This window comes from Anas platyrhynchos, chromosome 1 (assembly GCF_047663525.1).
Source record: "Anas platyrhynchos isolate ZD024472 breed Pekin duck chromosome 1, IASCAAS_PekinDuck_T2T, whole genome shotgun sequence".
Lineage (NCBI taxonomy): Eukaryota > Metazoa > Chordata > Aves > Anseriformes > Anatidae > Anas > Anas platyrhynchos.
Genome location: NC_092587.1, coordinates 77,923,227 through 77,946,092, shown reverse-complemented (window position 1 = coordinate 77,946,092; position 22,866 = coordinate 77,923,227). Strand labels below are relative to the sequence as shown.

Here is a 22,866-nt window from a genome sequence, read left to right as displayed (position 1 = left end):
ATCATATTTAGAAGGTCAGATTGGTACCTAAAGGTGTCAGTTGCAAAATAAAAGGGAAGTACCAAAGAAACAAGAAGCTAAAACATGCCATAACACATACGGGCTACTGAGGGTGTGTGCATACATTTTCCTTATTAGTTGGAAAAGTGCCGTTACTGAAGTGCAGCAAAATGTAATGGCCATATGATGGCAGCAGAGATGATGAGCAGAACCAAAGAGCCACATAAAGAAACCAACTCCAGCAAGCAGCCCAAAATAGCTCATGTTACCAAGTAAGGGCAGCAGAACAGTAAACATGGAGAAGGGACAGGAAGAGAAACTGGATGTGATGTCAAGGAGTGAGGAATCAAAGAAGAAAGATAAGGTCTCTGTTAGTGAAAGTAATGGGGGCTGAGCCCCTGCATGAAGCAGGATGCACTTGTCACATGGTAGCAGAGTGGAGCCAGGGATGAGCTGTGAGGGGGCAGCCTGGAGCAGGATAAGGAAGATACAGGGATGCAATGATGAGTACCATGAGAAATGCACAAAAGCAACGCCACGATCTCAACACTCAAGACTCCATAACACATTACCTATTTAACTACAGGTTTTTGGTATCTGCAATACCAAAAGGAAAGGAGTACAGGTGGAAAACAGAGGAAAGGACTCACCCTGCAAGATATCTGGTGGTACTGATGTCCTCTTCAGGCCCTGCCGGTGCCAGTCCTTGCTTTTTACTCGACGTTTAATTGGGCTTTCTTGATTGGCTGCTGGTTCTTGTGCAACTATCCTGACAGTTTTTTTGTCTGGCCAGCTCGATGATTTTTCCAAGGGTAAATGTCTAGGCACTTCTTCCTTTGACTGTGCCACCAAATGGTGTTCTTCTGCTTGTCCTTCCAGCCTTTGCTTGATCCTTCTCTCACCTTCTGTTTTCTCTGTAATTGCTGTTGGAGCTTGAATGTTCTTTGTATCCACGCCAAAGAGGTCAGCCTGCTGCTCCCATCGCAGCTCTCCCAAGACCTCGTCTTCTTGGCAGGTTGTTCTGGTGGTTGGTGGTGATGGAGGGCTCAGCTGGAGGAAGTGAATTGGATTGGTGAACGCTAGCATTGGAAGGGGCTGTACAGAGTCTTTGCTCTTGCAGTCTGTGGATGTTCTCAGGTCTTCCAGTGAGGGCCAATGGTGGTCAGGCGAGGATCTTCCACACTGTATACCCACATGCTGAACTGTTGTTTCAGGGCTGGTGTCGGAGCAGCTGGCCAATGCCTCATTTCCAACAGCAGAAAAGTTTTTGGCCAACAAACCAACCCCTGAATCATCAGAAGTTTCTGTATCCTGGCTACCCAATTCACAGAGATCCCATTCTCTAGTTGGTGGAACAACTTTCTCTGCTACATCTCTACCAGAAGAGGGCACAATATTAGCATCAGGTACAGTGGAGGCAGTTCGTAAAGGATGGTTTAAAGTAAGGGGAATGGCTTGTAACTCATTATCATCCATACCACAGTTTAGACGTGGCCTGGAGTGGGGCACAGGAATGAGCAGCTGGTAACTATCAAGGGCTGGAGGTTGGGCAAGGTGATTTGCATTAAGTGCAGGGGTCTGAGCTTGACTAGGGCTGGGGACATGTTTGGCATCAGGCTCAGACACCAGAGGTAGGCTTGAGTTGGGCACAGGGGATAGAGGTTGTTCTTGCTGGTTCGTGGTAAAGACCGTATCTTCTTCAGGGGGCCAAGTTAGGGTGCTCAGGATGCTGGAGATTCTGGATCCATGCTCTTGTTGGTTTAAAGTCCAGTCAGACTGATCAAGTAAGGGCGTTTTTTGCGTTTCATGAGCCATAGTTGCTCCAGTTTCTTCTCCTTTTGTAAAAGAACTTTTTTCTGAGGGGGGGTGGTACTGCTGAATTGTCTCTGGGTGGTTCAGGGGAGTGGAAGTCCTGCCTGGTGTTTCAGGTGGTTCCAGAGGCCCTGCAATGAAAGCCACAGTTCCTCTGTCCTCAAGAGGGCTCTCCTCTGAAGGAAGAGGGCTCGTGTATATTACAGAGAAAGATGGGCCACTAAGGCCTTCATGAAAGTCTTCCTCAGAAGTAAGCAGTTCATGGGGACCACTAGCTTCCCCTGGGCCAGGGATTACAATAGCAGTTTCTCCTGATGCTGGGTCCTGCATGCACACAGAAGCAGCTTGGTTAGCTGGCTTCTCTACGGAATCCAGCGATTTGTTCAGGTTGGCACCAGCACAGTCCTTGGGACTCACAGCGACTTTTCCACCAGCATCCTCTTGCTGTGGGCCAGATACTGAAGCCACAGAGGTGAGCTCTGAGGGTAAATCTTGAATAAAGTCACGAAGCTCAGCTTTTCCTAAATTTTCTGCAGAGGGGTGAGGATCTGTGAGATTAGCTGGCTCCACGTTCTTAGTATCAGAGTAGGGGCATGCTGCAACACAAGCCTCTGGGCTCTCTGTGGTAGAAGGTGCTGCCACATCTCCAGGGTGCATGGCATCTCTTTCATCAAATGTCTGGGCGGCCTTTTCAGGTCCACCACTGTGTTTATCCTCCCTTCCCTGCCTTACCCTGTCATCCCAGTCAACTCCGCTATCCTGACCGCTGGTGGAAAAGCGGCCAGAGTCTTCCAGCTTTTCTGCCTGGTCAGAGACATGACAAGCATGTGGAAGCACCACTGGAGTTTCACTCACTGGGTTCACATTGTCTAATGACAAAGGGCTAACAGCAAGTGGCTGACATCCAGAACTTGATGATGTGACACGAGCTTTCAGCAGCATACCCTCACCAAGATGTTCACCCATACAGATAGATTCCCCAGGAAGAAATGCTGGTCCCATTTCCTCAGCCAAAACAACATCCTCTAAACCACAGAAGTCTACGTTATGCCTGGGAACACAAGACATCTCTGAACTGAAAGCTGATAAGAGCCTCTTCAGTCTTAGCTCTTCCCTCTGCAGTTCTTGTTCCTGTTCATTGTGTTCCTTGTTTCTCTGATCTCTGGGTTCTAAAGATTTTCCTTCTTTCTGCTGATTCTGTTCTTCACACTCTTTCTTCTCCTGTTCCTGCTGAAGTTCAGACACTGCTTCTTCCTGTTCTGGTTCCTTATGCTGTAAAGTACTCACTTGCTCATTTTTTTCTGCAGCATCCTTTACTTGGAAGGCACTTACTACTGGAGAAGCAGGCCTGATCTCTGTTTTCCTGTGATCATCTTCAACATGAAGGCATTCAGAAGTGGATGAATTTTCTTTGGGAATCATTACTGTTCCCTGTTTTTTGACCAGGCTGCTATTCCGTGTTTCACCAGCTGAGATATTTCCTTCTGCTTGCTGTGAGCTGATTTGGCTGTCATCTGTTAAGTTGGAAGACAATTGATAGGAAGATTCTACATTCTCCTCCCAACTTTGCAGCACCCTTCTGCTTTCCTTAGCATCTTCAGAAGTGTATGGTTTAGCCATGTCCTCTACTGCTTCCTCTGAGGTAGGCTGCTCATCATTTGCAAGTGCTACTTTATCGCTGCTTTGATTCTGCTCTACATTAGCATCAATCTCCTGTAAAGACTCCATCTTATCCAGAGATGGCTCAGCCTTATAGTGCCCCTCTGAAATGGTTTTACACACCAAGAAGCACTTAGGTGCCTCTCTCTGAGAAGAAATGGCATTGGCCAAAGGAGATTTTTGATGCTGTGCCTGTGGGTCTGTGCCATGAAAAGCTGGTTCTGTCTGGGACTGAGAACATTCAGTGCCAAGGTCCACAGCCTGCAGGACAGCATTGCTAGAGGCTAGCCCATCCTGGACTGTGCTGAGAGAGAAGTCCTGATTGCTTTCCACATCAGCCAGCTCTACTTCCTTATGTTGCAGAGAACAATCCTGTCCACCCTCCTCTAAAATCATTTCTCCCTCCCATTCTGAGAGCCTCTTTTGAGGCTCTGTATCACCTTGCTCTTGTTCCAGTCCTGCTGGCACTTTTTGTACAAGGTTAGAGGGTCTACCTGGCATGTCTTCTGCTTCCCTTTGAGTACAAAGGCAGTCCTCAGGAGCACTGAGCTCCGCTCCTTTTCCGGAATCAGGCAGGCTGGTGCTCATTTTATCTGATGCATGAGGGGCATGATGCTCTCTTTCAGCTGCTGCAGAATTCCAGGCTTCCCCAGTGGTGCTGCTGGATTCCAGAGGAGTGGTACCTCCCTCATTGGTTTCTTCAGATTCCATCAGTGACACATTCTGTTGAAGAAAAAAATATTTTTTCTGTTACTACTGCAGAATGATTTAGTAGATCTAATTGGCTTAAGAGACTTTAAAAAAATGCTACTAATGCAGCTGAGGGGAAAAGAAAGCAAAATATATACTTAATGAGGTGATAAGGGTTGAGAAAAACACTAAGATGGAGGGTAGGAAACACCTAATGTAAGCTTGCGGTAGGATAGTAACTCCAAAATTAAACTAATTGTGCCTTTTTAGTTTTAAATGAAGATCCAGAAAGTGACTTTGGTCAAGAGTAGAGATGCTGATCTCTGTACACAGGTGCAGTGCAATTTATGAAATGTATTGGCTATGGCTAGTCATCTGAAACTCAAAAGGGGATATCAGAAAGTATTCACAGGATGAGAAAACGATCAAGATCTCCACTAATTTTTATTGGGCATGGTGGATGAATATCCACTGCCTCTTGTAGAGGCTAGCTGAGACTGAAAGATCTCTTTGATTTCAACATCTGTATAATGGATTTTCATATCTACATATGCATGTGCAACAGAGGGCCTTATTGCAACTGATCACAGGAATTGATTAACCAGTAGGAAGAATGTAAGAATTTGATTAATGCATAGCTAGTACATGACATAAGACAAAAGATATTTGAAGGCTGTATAAACTACATGGGCAGAGAGTAGTACCCCTGGTTTACATGGACATAGCTACAGATTACAAAGAGAAACAAGATAATCATTTAGACTACCCTTTTATGGAAAAATATCTCAGGATTCTTGGACAGTTTCCCAAAGGATATAGTGGAATTTCCCATTCATTATTGCATTTGAAGTTCAGACATGACAAAGCACTGGGGAATGTACATTTGGGAAATGTCTGTTAAAAGTACTGTAGAATCTGATTCACTACTTTACTTTTTCTGGATTCTGCCTATACCATGATCCACAATCCCTACCTTAGAAGGCTGAAGAAAGAAACAAACCTTAGTGGCTCCCCTCCTTCCTTTCTTCTGCTTCTGGGACATGCGCCCTCATGTTCCAGCCTTTCTTCCCTATTCCCTAGCCCCTGCTTCTCAGAAATTGCTAATAAATTGCTGCTTCATATACACCATGTACCATCACAGTCACGCTGAAGTTTGCAATTTAGCCTTCAAGGATCTGCTGCAATATGCAGCCACAGCTAATTTTTTCCTGAACCGAGCTTCAATGTTCTCCTCCTTCATCCTGTCATGCTTTGCAGACATGAATGTATAATCCTGCATCTTTTGGTCAAAGAAACCATCCCACATTTCTCCAGGTAAAAGCCCACTAGCTGTGCCTAGCAGCAGAGTAGCTCTAAGGCCTGGCTCTGGAGAGTTTGCAGAGTTCATGAAATATTTATTTATTTATTTTTCTTACTCAAAATAGACAACCAAATCTATACACTTTATCTTTCCCTGACATTCTTACTTTCCCTACAATTTTAAGATTGGTTTTATTTATTTATTTATTTTCCAGAATTTCAGCTGCTGGTGGGCAGGGAGGGGGGGGACAATAATTTAAACAAGGGAGACTCATAAACAGAGAATGGAACATCTCTACATTGAAGCAGCAACCTTTGAGATCAACATAATTCCATTGTGCTAATCCCACACAGAAAGTAAAAGCCACATGGGCATGACTATGTCTCAATTATTTGTCCCATCCAGTCCTATGGTCAAGGCATGCCTGACCTGAAAGGTAGTTTAGCGGAAATTTTCCCCCATGTCAGGTGAAACAGAACTTGCTCTGAAATCAATGAATCCACACTCTGACATTAGAACTGAAACGTTATATATACCTTAATCATAGAATATCCCGAGTTGGAAGGGACCCACAAGGATCACAGAATGGCCGAGGTTAGAAGCGACCTCTGAAGATCATCTAGTCTAACCCTCCCACCGAGCAGGATCATCACGTTGCACAGGATGTCATCCAGGTGGGTTTTGAATATCTCCAGAGAAGGAGACTCCACAACCTCTCTGTGCAGCCTGTCCCAGTGCTGTCACCCTCACAGTAAGGAAGTGCCCTTCCATATTCAGCTGGAACCTCCTGTGCTTCAGTTTGTGCCCGTTGCCTCTCATCCTGTCTGTAGGCACAACTGAACAGAGACCAGCTCCATCCTCTTGACAACCTCCCCTAAGATACTTATACATATTGATGAGCTCTCCCTTTAGTATTCTCTTTTCCAGGCAAAACAGGCCCAATTCTCTCAGCCTGTCCTCCTACAACAAGTGCTCCAGTCCTCTAATCATCTTTGTAGCCCTCCTCTGGGCTCACTGCAGCAGCCCCATGTCCCTCTTGTACAGGGGAGCCCAGAACTGGACACAATACTCCAGTGAGGCCTCACCTGGACTCTGCAGAGTGGCAGGATCACCTCCTTGACCTGCTGGCAACATTTTTCCAAATGCACCCCAGGATACTGTTGACCTTCTTGACCACAAGGGCACATTGCTGACTCAAGTACAACTCCTGGTTCCACAAAGGGCCACCCAAAAATCAGACCATATGTCCGAGAGTGTTGTACAAATGCTTCTTGAACTCCATCAAGCCTGGTGCTATGATCAGTTGCTTGGGGAGCCTGTTCCAGTACCCAATCACCCTCTTGGTGAAGAACCTTTTCCTAATGTTCAGCCTGAACCTCTCCTGAGGCAGTTGCATGGGGACGTTCATCATCTTAAAGCTTAGAAAAATGGACGAATAATTGAGTTCACTAGTTATTTCTCTCCTCTCCCCCCAAAACCAGGCCAAAACAGGATTATTCAGCATTTTGGATTTTTTAAAATTGAGAGCATATGTAAATATTTATAATTTCAAACAGTATGTTTCAAAGGGATATGTCATTTCAGAAAGTTCGCAGAGGACTTCTGCCATATCTTACTGCTCTCAGTGCTGATAAATCATTTTTTAATACTATTGCACATGAATACTGTAAGGAAGACATTCCAGCAAAGAAATGTACAGCTCAGGAAAGCAGCAAGGTCATAAACTTGTAAGAGGTCACCTTGTCCCAGGCAGGATCAATTTTACCTAAGTCACCCCCAAGAGATATGCGTACGTCCCCTCCTTAAAAAAAAGGCTAGATGGTCATGGCAAATTATTCATGCTACACTGTTCTTAGCCCTTCCTGCTATGTAACTCAGGTGTCCCCTGCTACATGACTAGAAAAACACTGCTTACCATACCTAATACAGACTGTTATAAAAAATGGGCTCCCCAAGAGCAGACAGACTGCTTAGGGAGATTGGTGGTCCTAGACACAGGCTGATGGCTAAGGAAAGTTTACTACTAATAAACTTTTATGGGATGGTCTAGAAAGGTCTGAATAGCAAGATCCTCAAACTCAAGCCCACACTTTTTTAAGAGGAAGAACAACTGTTGCTCAGTGATCTATTACAGTTGTAAACACTACATTTCCTTGTATCACGCTCAAAGACCCAGCTTCCACTTCTCTGGCTCTGTTGGCAAGGGATCTGGACAGGTGAAAGGATGATTTTAAAGTTGTACCTGGCACAGTTCCATTATGATACTGGGAGACAGCTGGGTAGAGGGAGGTGCAGAGCGTATCAACACTGGAAGCTGCCAAGTGAGATCTGTTTCATCATATTACTGCCAGGTGTTTTGCACACCTCAGGGAAAAGAAGAGAGACGCTTTGGGAAGTGACTTAGAAGGGACAGGCAAACTTTCTAGATACACAGTGGAGGGGGCCCTGTGCATCTGGTGAGGGAAACAGTTAAGCTTCTGCTTGAAGGCTGGTGCGCTGTAGTGAAAGACATGTCTCTGCAATAAGGATTTCATAGAGATGGAGAGAAAACAATACAAGCCTGTACAACCCATACCCCAGTACAATGCTGACCATACCTGTAGCAGTCACACAGAGCAAAGCTACATTCCAATAGTTACTTCAGAAATGCCTATGGAGCACTGACAACTTAAGCTCCAACTACAAGCCAGCTTGGTTCTCTACCAGAGATGGCCCAGGAGACTCCCAGGAGCTGGGCTGGCTAATGTAAACTTTCAATTAGTTTATGCAAACAGTGCAAAGCAATACAGGTGATGCTGGGTGCAAACTGAAATGTGGAGAGGGTGCAAGAAACTGCACACCAGTGTGAAAACAAAGGGCTAGTACTTGGTTGTACTGCAGCAGGGAGCACACAATTTGAGAGGGGAAGGGTGAAGGTGTCCAACTAAACAAAATGGGAGAGCAGTGAAAGCACTAGTGAAAAAAGCAAATCTAACAGATTTCCCAGACTAAAGAAAACCCTGTTAGTATCACACTTCCTTTTAGCGTGGGTCAATTCACCTGGACAGGGATGACAAACTCTTCTGGTTTTAAATAGAAAGTACTTCATCCTCCTTCCCCGCCTCCTCCACCAAACAAAAAAGGAGAAATGACAAGTGCTATCAAGCACAGACAAGCCCTTCAGTTAGCCAGGAAACAAGGTGCAATACCTCCACAGAATTAAGTAGAGCACTAATCCTAAGAAAACCCAGAGTTAGACAAGCCCAGAGACCCTCCTCCTGCCAAACTAGGGACAAGCCCAGCCTTCCATACCCTCCTTGCCTTCCCCTGGTGGAGGAGCTGGGTGTGCTCCCCTGCTGGCTCCCCCCACCATGGGCCCCAGCAGCTGCGCTGGGGCAGAGCAGTGGGAGCGCAAGGCGCACACACCCATACTGTTGTAAACACCCTCCCGGCTGAGAAAGCCCTGCCCTGCAATTACAGGCCTCTCGACTGGAGCTGCACCAACACACGCTGCCAGTTGGGTTTGTGTGCTAGGCCCATCGGAGGTCCCAAGCCCTGCTATGTCTCCTTTAGGGTGCCTGGAGAGCCTGAAGGGTGGTGGCTGGGTGCTTGGGCTGTCACGCAGTTCAGATACATTTCCAAAGGAGTCAGGATGGCAGAGGCTTGCTCAGAGTCTGCCTTCTTCCACATAAAATCCAGAGCTACCTGCGTTGGAAAACTGCCACCAGAGCTGCCACCTCTACCTGGAGGCCACGCCATCCTTCTGTTTGGTCAGGCGCTCAGGAGAGGACTCACTACAGCACCCAGGGCTGGGCTAGCACAAAGCCTGCCCCACCACAAGGCTCTACTTTTATTGTGCAGCTCCCCAGGAAGGCACACATATAGCTACTCAATGTCACGCACTGATGAGTTTCCTCCGCTCAATTCCCCCATCGTGTATGAGAGGCCCTACTGCACGTGTGCCTTGGGGTGGGGGAAGCACGCCAGGCCACCGCTCTCAGTTCTATCACTGAACAGCCTGTTAAGAGAGGTGAAGTAGTGGGGTCAAAACTCCTGAGCTCAGGAGAAGATTACACAGGGTGCACTAGAGATAAGAATGAAGGAGGAAACTAACATTACTTAGAGATGGTTTTAAGGGTATGAAGAGCTGGCTTGGAGCTTGTCAGAGGAAGGAACATAAAGAATAAGAGGTAATACAAAAAGCATGAAGCAAAATAATGTAGAGTCTACTGCTGTCCTAAAAAAGCCTACATGCTATTAGTACCCTGGAAAATAGCCACCGCCTCTATGTTTTGGGCAGAGGGTTAAAAAATGAACCTGTCAATGGTATCTGATCTCCTGGAAAATACATCTGAGCTGCTGCTGAACTTCAGTGAAGTGAATAAGACTTCCCTGGCACACAGGTGCAAAGAGGTTGCTGACTTTTAACACTCCCAGTAGCATCTCACAGTTTTCCACTACTAGTAGTCACACTCAAGATATACTGAGCATATTAATTATCAAATGATTCACTAACTGACAGAAGAAGGATACTCATCACACATTTCTTGCCACTTAAATGAATTATAATACTTAGTGTTAAATCAAAAAAATACCAAAGAAGTAAAATTAGTAGTACAAAATTTCACCTCAGAAATAGCTGCTGAACATTTGCCAAACAGTGAATGAAGCCCACAGCTTGGATTAAACACTGTATTTCTCAGGGAGGCAACAAAAATGGTTCAGTCTTAAGATAAATGGGGCCACCTGTATATCAGGAAAATTGGTTCATTTTAAGCAGAGCTTAAGTTTTATATTTATAAAAGCAATGGATAAGCTTTGATGTTTTGCAGTCTTCTAGTACAGGAACAGCATGCAATGCTCACTGCTGTAGCTTAGAATGACAGTTGAAACTACTAGACTGACAGAGGAAGAATTCCCCCAGTGAAAAGAATGTACAGAGTCACTGCTGGCTGCTCTATGCAGGTCTCTACAAACTTCGGGGATAGACAGACAACTGACATAAACATCTGGAGCCAAAAGGAAGGACAGACATCTGAGATGTATGCTATGATATACAGTCTTGTCTGCTAGAGGCACACTACATCCACTCCTGGACATAAGGTTTGCTACAAGCTAGAGTAGTTCCCAGTTTCTCTTTAAACTAAGTAATTCAGGATGTAGATGGTAGAGATTCTCCAGCTAGCTGCAGAAATTTCAGTCTTTTACTGTGCTACAGAAACATGAGCCAGAATCCCACGCTGCTGTTTCTGAGTCTCAGATTAAAGAATGCTAATGTTTGCACCAAACCATTTTGACAGATGCAAATGCCATTAAAATATCAAAGGACTTGGAAACACACTTGAAAGCTTGGCCTTGCCCAGACTGCTCAGTGGAACCATTGCTGAGCACAGCTGTTGTCACGTTACCTGTATGAGTCCTGAGCACAGTTAAGCTATACGGACAGATAAGGATGAACAATATTCAGCAGACTGAACTGAACAGAAAGGTCCTCCTAAGTTATCCCATCTGATGTTCTTGGCGAACACTTGATATACCCTCTTTAACAGCTGGATCAAGTTACATCTAGAAAACAGTAATATTTCTTCTTTCTAGTAGCAATAGCTGTCAGATCCCTACAGAATGGAAAACACAAAGTTGAAACATTTTAGCAGTACAGGAGGACTGTAATCTATACAGCAAAACACACCCTGCCATGAAGGTACTGGTTAAATATTTTTGTCTCAATATAAGTGAAGCATATCCCATGCAACTGAAACAGTTCCTAGTAATAGCAACAAAACTGCACTGGTACCTCAGACCACACTGACAACTACCAGCACAAATTCATCACCCACGGCTGGCATACCTACAGTAAAAACCTGTGCAGGTATCTGGCTTCAACACTGGTAGTACCATCAACTGACAATATGAATAAAATATTGTGGTACCAACATATCACGAGATAGCAACTAAAAAGAATTAAAAAAAATTTAAATAAATCTTGAACTCATTTGCCCTCATTTTGTGCCTTCAGAATGCATGCTTCCAGATGTTTCCAGCCTTAGTTCCCCACAGCATTTTTAGTTATCTTACGAGTCCAGAAATGAGATTGGTGAAAAAAATGTGGAAAAAAAAATCTTGTGAGGCTTGAATCATAATCAAAAATATTTTGCAATATTGCAATAATGGCGTGGCTTTGTACTGAAAGCTGCAGCTAAAGAGAAAAGAAGTCCATCCAAAGGGGATATAGAGATGTGTGTGGGGAAAACAGGTTTTCATAAACCCCTCCCCTAAACTTGCTTTTCAGGGAATGAACTATTGTTTCCTGGAAATTAAATCAGTGAACTTAGATCGAAGAAGCACAGTGAGACGTGTTTGCTATTGAGAGCAAAAACTATTAGACATAAATAAAAAGCTATAAGCAATGTAAATGTGGGAAAGCACCAGTGAGGACCCCTTAGCTCTCCCAGTGGAAAAATAGCTTCACACACCCAAAGCCACAGGAATTGTGTGGGTGCTGAATAGGAAGGTACTAATGCAAACACATGGAAAACTTGTTACTCACAGCGTAATGCCTGCATGTCCAACTGGCAAAGGTTTATGGTGTGTATCACAATATTTTCTGTTTTTCATATGGTCCCACTTCCTAGAATCATGTGGTTATGTGAGAATTTTGGCTTACAATTAAGAAAAATATATGTCTGGCCTTTATGGGTGTGGAAAAGACCTGAAAAAAAAAAAAAACCACACATATGGCTTAAAAAATTAGATCTTGCTGTATGGGTTTATCTCAGTCTTTTAAGCCAACATGTTAAACCTTAATTCCTGGCTAATCAGAGCAAGGACAAGTCTCCCCTTCCCCTCTAAACTGATTACTGTTTTTCAGCAGTTCACACCAAAGACAGTGAACTCATTTGCAAAGTACTTCAATCTGATTCAGTAAGCTATGTATACCAGACTGGCAGTAAAATATGCTGTGGTATACCTGGGTTAACAGAGATGAATAATTAAATTCATCAGACCAAATTTAGGTATTTGCAGATTTTCTGTAGCATTCTTGTATTTACAGTCCAGTCCTAAGATGCTGTAGAGCTCCTTCAATTTCTTCCGCTGTTGCTAACTGTACAGACTAGTCAACACCAGCTGGAATCAGGTCATAATAAATTTAGATTAGGACTTGACGTGACACCCTGAAATCCAGAACAGATTAAGAAGCAAGAGGAGGGAAAAGGTAAAAATACCTAGTTCCCAGTCAGATCGACCCCCTGAAGTAGCTGTACATGCAGATATACAAGCCTCAGCAGCAGCTGTGAGGCATGGATAGGAACAAGCGGCTAGGTGAGGGCCTGGAGAGTTGGAAAGCAGAAACCTGGACCCCAAAACCCAAGTTATAGTGAAACCACACCCAGGATCTACAAGCAAGTCCCAAATGCTCCATTATAGCCGTCTTGCTGAACATGACTGCTAAGTGCTCAAAACTAAGGAACAGGTGTACAATAGGGAGTGGACAAAAATTAAAAGTATGGGAGCATGGAAGCTTTACATTTCTACTGTTCTCCCTCTGCTAGCAATGTTTTTTTTTTGCTAGTTTCATGTTTGAAGCATGCAACATATGAAGCCAGACAGATCTAATCAGATTTACAACCATTTTCAAAGGAGCAGTTATTTTAGACTTCAACATTTATTTATCTTCTTGTTGCTGCTTATTGTATCCGCTGGACCCAAACATAGCTCTTTTTCTCCTCAATAAAGGACTACATCTAAATGAATATTGTGTGGAAGCTAGATCGACTCAAAGGAGCCCCCTGCGAGCACTGTGAAAAACAAGGAACAGCAACAACAACAAAAAAAGATGCTAGGAAAAGTCCTGCAAACTTCCTCTAACCTCTGCAAAGTCTAGCATGGAAACTTTCCATTTGGAAAGAGAGAGGGAAGGCAATTTTTGTGGAGTTTTCTTTCAAAATGAACAAGAAAGTTATATTAAGCAGTGTTTTAAATGGTATAAGTGATATACATCAGTGTTATGAAATGCTTTTTATAACTATTTTCACCAATTACCATTACCTTACTTCAAAATTTATAGTAGTAATTACAGCTCACAATGCTTTGGTTAAAATTTAGCATTAGCTTCTAGTATTTTAATTAACGCAGCATGGTATAAAAAACAAAAACTGTAGAGCCTCACAGGTACAACTTTTAAAATGAGGAATAGCGTGACCAGATTAACAATGCTGATGATCTGTTTCAGCAATATTTCCCCTTGTTTGTCAATTAACAAAAAATATCCCCACACACTTTCACATGCAGCACAACTCAAACTCTATATTAATTTACAGCACAGAATTTATACAAGCTTAGAAATATCACTAGCTTCTCTATCATGGACTAATTACAGTATTTTTCCTACTTTAATAATTAAGAGTTTCAACAAATAAGAACAATTGCAGATTCTTCCCTCATTTACAGTTTTCTTCATAAAAATGAGGGGGCAGGGTCTGTTTTACATCATCACCTTTCAAGATCTCCTATAATAGTACGCTTTTACAACTCCATGGCTCTTCAGGTATTATCGGAGCAACTAAAATCCTCAGGTGGCCTTTTGGCAAACTTTTCGACTCTTGACTGGCCTCCAGTCTCTCTTTCCTTAGCCTCGTGGCACATAGAACTGCCTCTTTCTCCTCCCAGGCCACACCCAATCAAAAGGAGATACAGAGGAGTAAAATGAGTACTGTGCCTTAAATTCACCCCAAGCTCATGACTTCAGTATGCCAGCGAGAAATTAGAACATAAGACAATTCACTTCCTAACAGTCATCATGACTAATGGTGTAATAGTCTTGATATGATTTCCTCTAGCTCTTTTATGACACGATCACACAATAATGTCAAACTCAGGAATGCAAACTCCTTGATATGCTTGCATACACCAACCTACGCAAGCGTGCATACTATATTCTAATTGGGGTACTGCATACTTTAGTATGAACGAGGAACTTCCCCTGGGAAGTTACAGGCAGCAGTTAAATGAAATCAAAGATTCAGCTCACTGCCTTTCCCATTACCTGCAACATGCTTTGATCAGCAGGGCATAAATAAACACATAAACATCCCATCTCTCCCAAGTTCAATTAGATACAGCAGAGTTCAGCTTCACAGGCAGCTTTCAGTCATGACTCCTGACACTGCCCATCAGACTCACCTACACAAGTTTATCAAACTTGGCACATGGCAAACTGCTTTGCTGCACTTAGGAGTCACTAAAGGCAATAGCAAAGTGTGCAGTTGGGTATGATTATTCGAGTTTGGGAAAGCTAAGAACAACAGGGGTGCTTGATGGGGGAAGGATTGGGAGGGTACAAGAAAAGGGGGTGGGGGAGTCCATGAACCGTGCTGATGAGGGAGGGAGGAGTCAGAGCTCTCTTCCCAAAGGCACTCCCATACTGAAAAAGGGTCTTCCATCTTTCCTCTGCCAGATTTGGTGAACCTGAATTTAAGCACGAATCTTTGATAACTGTTACTGAACCCAACACCTGCCCTCTCCCATACGTCACAGCAAACTGGCCAGGCAGGGGCACAAGGCGAGCAATTTTTGCAAGGTCCCCTCCCAGCAGGGCACAATGAAGACAACTGAAGACAAGACAAGGGAGGTTTGCCCTTGCAGTGGGCTTAGCAAGAGGCCAAGGCAGCAGTCCTTGCTTAGGAGGGGCTGCAAAGCAAGACAGGGGGGTTTAACAACCCCAGTCCTACGGGTGTTTCACAGGTAATGGCTTTGTCTTTGCTTGGTGTCAGATTCAGCAGAGCTAACGATTGTATCTGGCTATGACTCCCTGCCACAGGGCTGAAGAACAGTGACACGTCATGATGTGGCAAATCAATCCTGTCACTCTTATACACAAGAGGTATGACAGGTCATTGTAGGTCTGCTCTCAAGAAACAATCATGGCAGAGAAGGTGTGATCACAGCTGTACCTACAGCAGGAATTATCAGCATTACTATTTTTGTCTGAAATAAGGGAACACCCTGCACTACAAACGTTTGTATACTCCTACTCTGCTAGCATTTACCCTAACAGAAGGTGATAAAGATGCACCCATAAGACTGCTGTTTCAAGTTGGGCCTCTGCTAACAGTCACAGCTCGTGAATGATTGTGGTCACGCAGAAATTTCAAGCTAATGGGTCCACAAAGAATGACTGTGAACACCAGTAACATAATACAGGCTGAAACAAGAATGCATACATTAGGATAGCAAGACCTCTCCCTCCTGCAGTTTCCCACTGCTGCCATTCATTAAAGAAAGGATCTACAAACGGCTTAAATGATAAGAAATTTTTTCAAGGCAAGGAAGATCTGCACCTTTATTCCTGGACCTCCTCCTGCATGAATCCAAATTCTGGCTCTTTGGCTAGCAGTTTCTGCTTGTCTGAGGGTCATCTCTGTAACCGAGGTAACAGTAACCCCTCCTACCTCAAGACATACTCTGAGGATTAGTCAGTGAGCATCTGCTCAGAGCACCCAACATGCAAAGCCCTGTTAGAAACTATGGATCTGACTGCAACTATAAGAAAAGTCTTACTCAAACAATCCCTTCACGAATAAAAGTGCACTAACTGTCCATACTGTTCCTTCACTGTCTTTTGCCTCCAAGTTCTTCAAGATACAAGACATGTTCCTAAAATATTTTCCTTTTGTGCTGCAGAAATGCTTAGTACACACAACAGATACAATTTTCACACATGGTGTACCAAATTAGTTGTTTCAGCTCATTCTTCTGGATCACTGTTAGCTTTGTATCACACCTGTGCTATACCCATCTCACAGCCCAGTCAATGAAAGAACCTGCTCCACAACCTTACATGTCAGGTATCCACAGTTGCCTATTTCTCAGCACGTCCACATTCACATGAGTCCTTTTCTACAATTCCGACAATTTTATGAACTTAGGACACATGGCATCAGACATTTCTTCCTATATAAGCCCAAAGCAAGTATCTCTGCCAAACTGTTCTTGAAAACCAAATCTTTACAACAAGTGCTTGAAATCAGGTGCATAGGTCAGGCCTCACCTATCCACACACTAATTTATTTATTTTTAAAATCTCTTGTTCAAGACAAAGGAAGTTTGGGTGGTTGTTTTTTTTAGCCTTCTGCTTTAGGAACTTTCAGGTTACTCTTACGTCCCATTTCAAGCTTTCCCCTACAATCAAGACAGCTAGAGGATTTCTTGGATGAAAAAATAAAACAAAACGCCACCAAAATCCAACACTTCCCCTTCTACTGTTACTCTCACAATCTGTTAATTCTGAAGCTGTGGTTTTAAGAAGCCCACAGACAGAATTACTTGCAATAAAAAGAAAAAAAAAAAAGTTGGCAACATTGAAATTGTTCAATCAGGCTATGCTTATCTAACTGTTTCTGAATGGATCCAGGTACTTAATTTTAGGAACCTGTTCTTAAACTCTTGACTCAGGATTACTGCTTACCTTCAGCACAAAATTGCAGTTCCACCAGGTCTTCTGACAACTATTCCAAGACAGCATATTACTGAAGTAATAATATATATTGGAGAGTTCTTCTGTGTCGTAACACTGTTTACAAACTGGAGAAATTCAGCTTTATTTTCAGTATTACATGGGATAAAGTAAAAACAAGCAAACAGAACACAGCTGATACTTTTGCACATGCTTGCCTCAACACTTCTGTATTTGGCTCCTATATCTGTTAGTACCACTTCCCCACCCAAAAAATGCACTTTGTTCACTCTTTTCCATTGTCACAATCAAACTTTGAGTAATGCTGCCTTTTAAATCAACTTATAAAATGAAACATACTAGTAAAACATATTTTTCAGGGCAGAATTGCCTTGCTGAACTTGAGATTTCTATTAATGACAGTTTTCAGTGCACATGCGACCCATTAAATCTACCACTTTCTTGTTAAGCTTTTTTCCTTAAAGCTGTTTTGCTATGACTATTAAAGAGCTAGATTTGTTCCATTTTCCCACTTTTACACTCCCATGCCTTTGATATCACTATTATTATATACTTAGCACCCAAACAGGAAAACATGATGCTGCATATAGAACTAAGGGAAAGGCCTCCAATATGTCAGATAATGCCCACTGGGCAACTCAGCTGCCATTTTTCCACACATGCAGCCACAATTTTAGGCAGCTTTTTATGGCCGGACTCTCCCTTGTGACTTGTCACAGCACACACTATGGTGACATAATTGGCATGCCTAGCCTTGCTCTTCCAGCAAAAGACACAGTCATTGCTCCAGCTTACATGTATGTTCATGTTGCTCATGCTCTTTTCCCTGCACCTCTCAAGAAGGAAACAGCTTGTTTTACTCACTGTCCAGAACAGTAAGGTGGATGACACAAGGAATGCCAGAGGAAGGCCGCCTTCCCTGATGGCACAGGACAGACAGACGGATACAAGCCCTGTAGCAAGATAGCAGAAGTACCCACAGCTGAGGAAGAGAGTGACAGTGCAGTAATGTATTCCCTGCCATTCAACACAGGGCCAGATAGACAGTGTTAAAAAGGCACTGGGTGGCTTGGGGAGGCCACGTACCAGTCTCTCTAGATCACTTGTGCTTTTACGAAAATACAGAAACCCACAATTTACTATCAAAATAGTACTCCCATTTTTCACCTGTCTTCCCACAACATCCTCTCTCTGTCCCCCACGTGTTTTTCACAACATAGGATCCTAGCAGGGCTGTGCACTGTACTGCAGCCTTCTCAGTGCTACCCCCCTCTCCCCAGTCCCCTGCCCTGGTAAGAAGAGCCTCTTCTTGCCTACATCTGAAACATACTTTTTCAAGAGAAAACACCTTTCCTTGGGGAGACGGGAGAAATGTATTGCTAAAAATACCCATCAGATCCATCAGCTAGAGTGTACTTAGGCTTAAGCCTGAAATACTTCCATGTGCAAAGCAAGTTATAGAAAAATAGATGTAGAGAGGCAGCAGACAACAGGAAGATTTACTTGAGCCATGTACAATACCAACAATCAGGACCTAACCCTCATTGTTCTAAATATTGTGCAGTGAGACACCTTCCCTATCCTGCAGGGCTGGAACATCTGTTCTTCTGTAAATCCAGAGGCGAAACAGACACGCCACACCTTCTCAACTTTGCTGCTATGCAACCTGACAGTCCTCACCTGTAAACACAGATAGTGATCTCTGAGCGCTTTAGAAAGGAAGCTGGTTCAAATGTTGCAGCTAGATTACATTTCACAGGGTTAGAGTTACCCTCAGACACCTGCACTACGGAATATCTACAGTACAATTTTTGTGTACAAACAGCAGCCTAGGCTTAACCCATGCCAGAAGGATTTTGCTTACAGCCCAGTCCCACTAAAGACATAGCCGTGGCATCAGAGCTTTGCTAGACACCAGCATGACTGGAACATCCTTCCTTTTCCTGTGAAATGAAGCATACCAGCAAAACTGTACTCTTACTGGTGTACCCTTACAAAGTTTCCACTAACGCCTGCTGGCAGGGCAGGAAAATGTAACAAAGATGTAAGGGTCTAGTTAAAAAATATGCTATTCAAAGAACATTTGCAGGCACTTTTGATCATCAGACCTGTCATTTTTTTTGTGAATATAAAAGGTATATACTATAAAACTTACATACACTGATTTTTTGTAGCTTCCCAGCAATGCTGAGGGCAAGGCACCCCTGCTCCCATTACTCTGTATGTGTTAGCTTAAGGCTGGTTTGTGTATCTATCATTACGTGCATATGCAAGCATAGCCATTACACCACCTTGTGGCAGCTGCGAACAATGGCCGTGTCCAAGAGGTTACAGGTCTGTTCCCAGCCCACCTCAGGCCTTGCGCCACATGTCAACTGATAATCTCAGGGCTTCTGCGACCTAAAACAATCCTACCTGACATCCTGACATGACCACGATCTTCTGCTCCCTCAGGCAGAGACACTTCCTGCTTTGGACTGAGGAGAATTTCACATATCCTTTAACAGTCTTCTGTAAACAGGTCCAGTGGTCATTTCCTTTCTGCCTCTCATATACTCAGTATTTTGAGACTTTTTTCTTTTTTTTTTGGGGGGGTGGGGAGGAAGCACCGTTTGTGAGGAGTATGCTCTTCAATCTTGTGTACCAATTTTTCCACTGATATGTCAGTGCGCCAGTGAGACCAGTTCCCACACACTGGGAATTTACATGCACCTAAATGTTTGATCTGAGACTACAAAAAGTTAGTGCAACATCTGAATATTTTCGTGGCTCTAGTCATCACATACTTCTACGTGACTTACTGCAAATAGGATACAGTCTCGGGAAGTTAATTTATGGCCAACTCTGCTTTAATGCAGTATTCTCTGAGCAGCAGGTTCACCTGTTTCCTCCCACTCCAGTTCACTTTTTGTATACTATCCAATTACAGTTTCTATAGCCACTCCACCTCAACCTCTTCTCACATCAAAACACCCTCTATTTTGTATATATCTACATATGCCTGTCTATTTACATACACATGTCAGGGTAAGCACCTTTCCCCTTTCTACATTTTTCCCACTATCAAAACCAATATTTTTCCCATTGACTTAGCACTGAACTCTCACTAAAGCCATAGGGATTTCTTCTTTATCATCATCTAGCTGTAATCCAACCCCTGAACTGTGAGCTCACACCCAGTCTTCACCACAGGCTCTGCTCTACATCCCCTGCAATATGCAGCATTGCATTTGATGGAACAGTGTTTAAAACAGTTTGCTGGGACAAAACCCATTCCCCATCTCTTATTTCCACCAGAAGATCAAGAAATCTGGAATCATTAAGAAATCTTCAATAGAAGAGATCAAGTTAAAGAAGCTTTCCCAAAACAGGTACCTTACCCGCTTAGGCATTGGAAACCACTGAAAACTTCACATCTAGAATAAACAAATGCATTAGCAACCAACTTTTTTGCACTCTTTAAGCTTTCACAGGTATCAATACATCACAGCCAAGGCACAGACCTTCTTTGTATGTTACATGCTCTTTCCCACACATGCTTCTTGACTATAGACCTTAAATGAGCTGACCTAAACACAGGCTTGACGACACCCAGAGTTCTTCCAAGTAACTGAGTTAACCTGGTGTAAAGAGTAAATCTGGGCAGCTGTTCCCACATACCTGCTTTAAAGGGAATATTTTTTAAAAATTAGCTTCTATGAAGGTTTAAGGTAAGGTGTGTTTGTGACAATTACTGTACCTCAAGTCTTAGTTTCATCTGTCATAGATGAAACTACTTTAAGCCTGTCATAAGCGGACATGGTCCCATCACCTGCCCTCCTTATTCCCACCCCCATGCTGCCCTTTCTCTTCTGACATATATCCACACATGTGGTCTCACAACAGGCCAGGCTGGGAAACTGACATGGATGACAAAGGGTAGGCACAACAGCTTCTTTCAATGGCAGTGCCAGCTGAGAGGATTTGTGCAACCACAGCCTGTTTACCTCAGCACAGAAATATAAGGACTAAATGTATGATTCCCTCTTGCATCTAATCCAGCACAGGAATGGGCTGTTATCTCCATGTCTCTCATGCCCAGCTGCAAGCTATCCTTCTGCATCAGACCTAGCACTATCTGGCCACTAAGACATTTTTTTTTGTTTGGGGAAGGAGGTTAATTTTCAGTTCGAGAAATGATTGAACTGATTCATTCCTGCTCAATCACTCAATCTGGTACAAAGGAAGCATCAGGAGCTCACAAGCAGGACTGGATGAGAGGAATTGGATCAGTCTTTCAGAAGTAGCCTGTAGTTAAACTGGACTAAACACCATATGAAGCCACAATCAAAACAATTAAAGTTATTCAACCCCACTTCTCTGAAATCCCCATCTCAGCACAGTCTCCACAGCCATAAGCACTTAGCTGTCACTCTAAATCACACCAGGCATTCCATGACTACAGTTCCACGATTGTCTATTGCCAGAAGTAAGAGGTTAGCACGGATAACAGCTGTAAACTTGCAATACAATAGGCCAGCTTTTGCTGGAATGTGTCATCCTGGCAGCAGCAGGCTCTTTAACCTGGCACAAAGATTTGTAGCAAGACTTTGTGGTTAGGAACCAGGCTGGACAGATTCAGATAAGAAATTAGTGAGGGTAATCAGCCATTGGAATAATTTACCTGGGGAACCAGTGTAGACAAGATATCACTTGATATCTTGAAATCAAGACTGGGTACTTTTCTAATACAAGTTTGAATCTGATGCAGTGATAACCAGCTGCGAATGTAAATACCTGACAGGGGTCAGAGTACAGTATCTGCCCCCTAATGTTGATAGTATGAACATCCACTATACAACCACATTGCAGAAGAGGGAGACAATTTCTCTCTGTATGGCCCAAGTGCTGAAACAGTGGAGCACAGCTATACTTGCACTGAAGTCACTTCTAAGTACTTCATTAAATGATACAACAGGAGTTCAGTGAGGAGCTGCAGAGTTGAAAAGAATTAAAAATTTATCAGGTACAACTATTAAAATAAACTATCTATAATGTAGCTGAACAGTACCCAGTAAGCAAACATCAAGTTGGCGAGATACCAGATGACAGAAAGGATAATACTCTTAGAATCAAATATTCATGGGGGATCCAATTATGAATTTGAATTTCCTTACCAACAATTCCTGAAATTTTGCCTGGAATAGCCATGGAGACCGAACATAATTTACATTAATACAAACTGAATAAATCAGCCCATTTTAAACCAAACTTCAGTCTATTAAAACAAAAAAAGGCCATTTTTGTGGCTCTTTACCTCTAGAAGGCATTTGAAAAAAACAAACTGTAAGAAAGGAGAAGACTCAAGGAACAAAACCAAGAATATCCATCTAAATTTAGCAGGATGAAGTAAAACAAGACCCAGGGAATGGCTCCTACCAGCAAAGTCTTTCAGGATGTAGGAGAGATCTCCAGAGGAAGCACCCAAGTCCCGTTGTTTCAGACAGCGAGAACAGGGGGGCTTCAGCAGGAGCACCAAGCTCAGGCCTAGTCCATTACTGCCATTAGCAATTACAGCATATAACTTCACTGACAAATTTATCAAGACCTCTGGACTGCTGTGCAGATAGCACTACAAATACTACCCTAAGCTGTGAACTGGCAAAATGAGGTTCTACATGGCCAGCTGAACTGTTCCAAGCACTAACAACAATTGAGAATTAAGACTAATTCAGATTTGGAACAACTTCAGACCTGGTTTACAGATGCCTCCTCCTCACCCAATTCAGTTGCACTTCTGAAATCTGGGTCATCCATACATTATTCCTCCAAACCAAGACACCTCCCTTCCATGCAACTCTTTAAAAGGACTCTGCCCTTATCCAAGCCATCTCTAACAAGCCATGTAGGTTGTGAGAAACTCCAAAACACAAGGGCATCACGTCACAAAATTCTTGGCAGCATGTTACAGATG

General features: G+C 43.3%; 1 protein-coding gene across 1 annotated transcript in view; it reads right to left on the bottom strand.

The window, feature by feature from the left end:
- ARHGEF5 (Rho guanine nucleotide exchange factor 5) overlaps positions 1-22,866 on the bottom strand; it is a 35,162-nt gene that overhangs the window by 12,203 nt on the left and 93 nt on the right. The window contains exons 2-4 of the mRNA XM_027449934.3: positions 17,778-17,866; positions 16,905-17,020; positions 651-4,194 (exon numbers count right to left, since the gene is read on the bottom strand). Coding sequence (XP_027305735.2) covers positions 651-4,194; positions 16,905-16,961 — 3,601 coding nt within the window. The 5' untranslated portion in view covers positions 16,962-17,020; positions 17,778-17,866. The remainder of the gene's footprint in view (positions 1-650; positions 4,195-16,904; positions 17,021-17,777; positions 17,867-22,866) is intronic.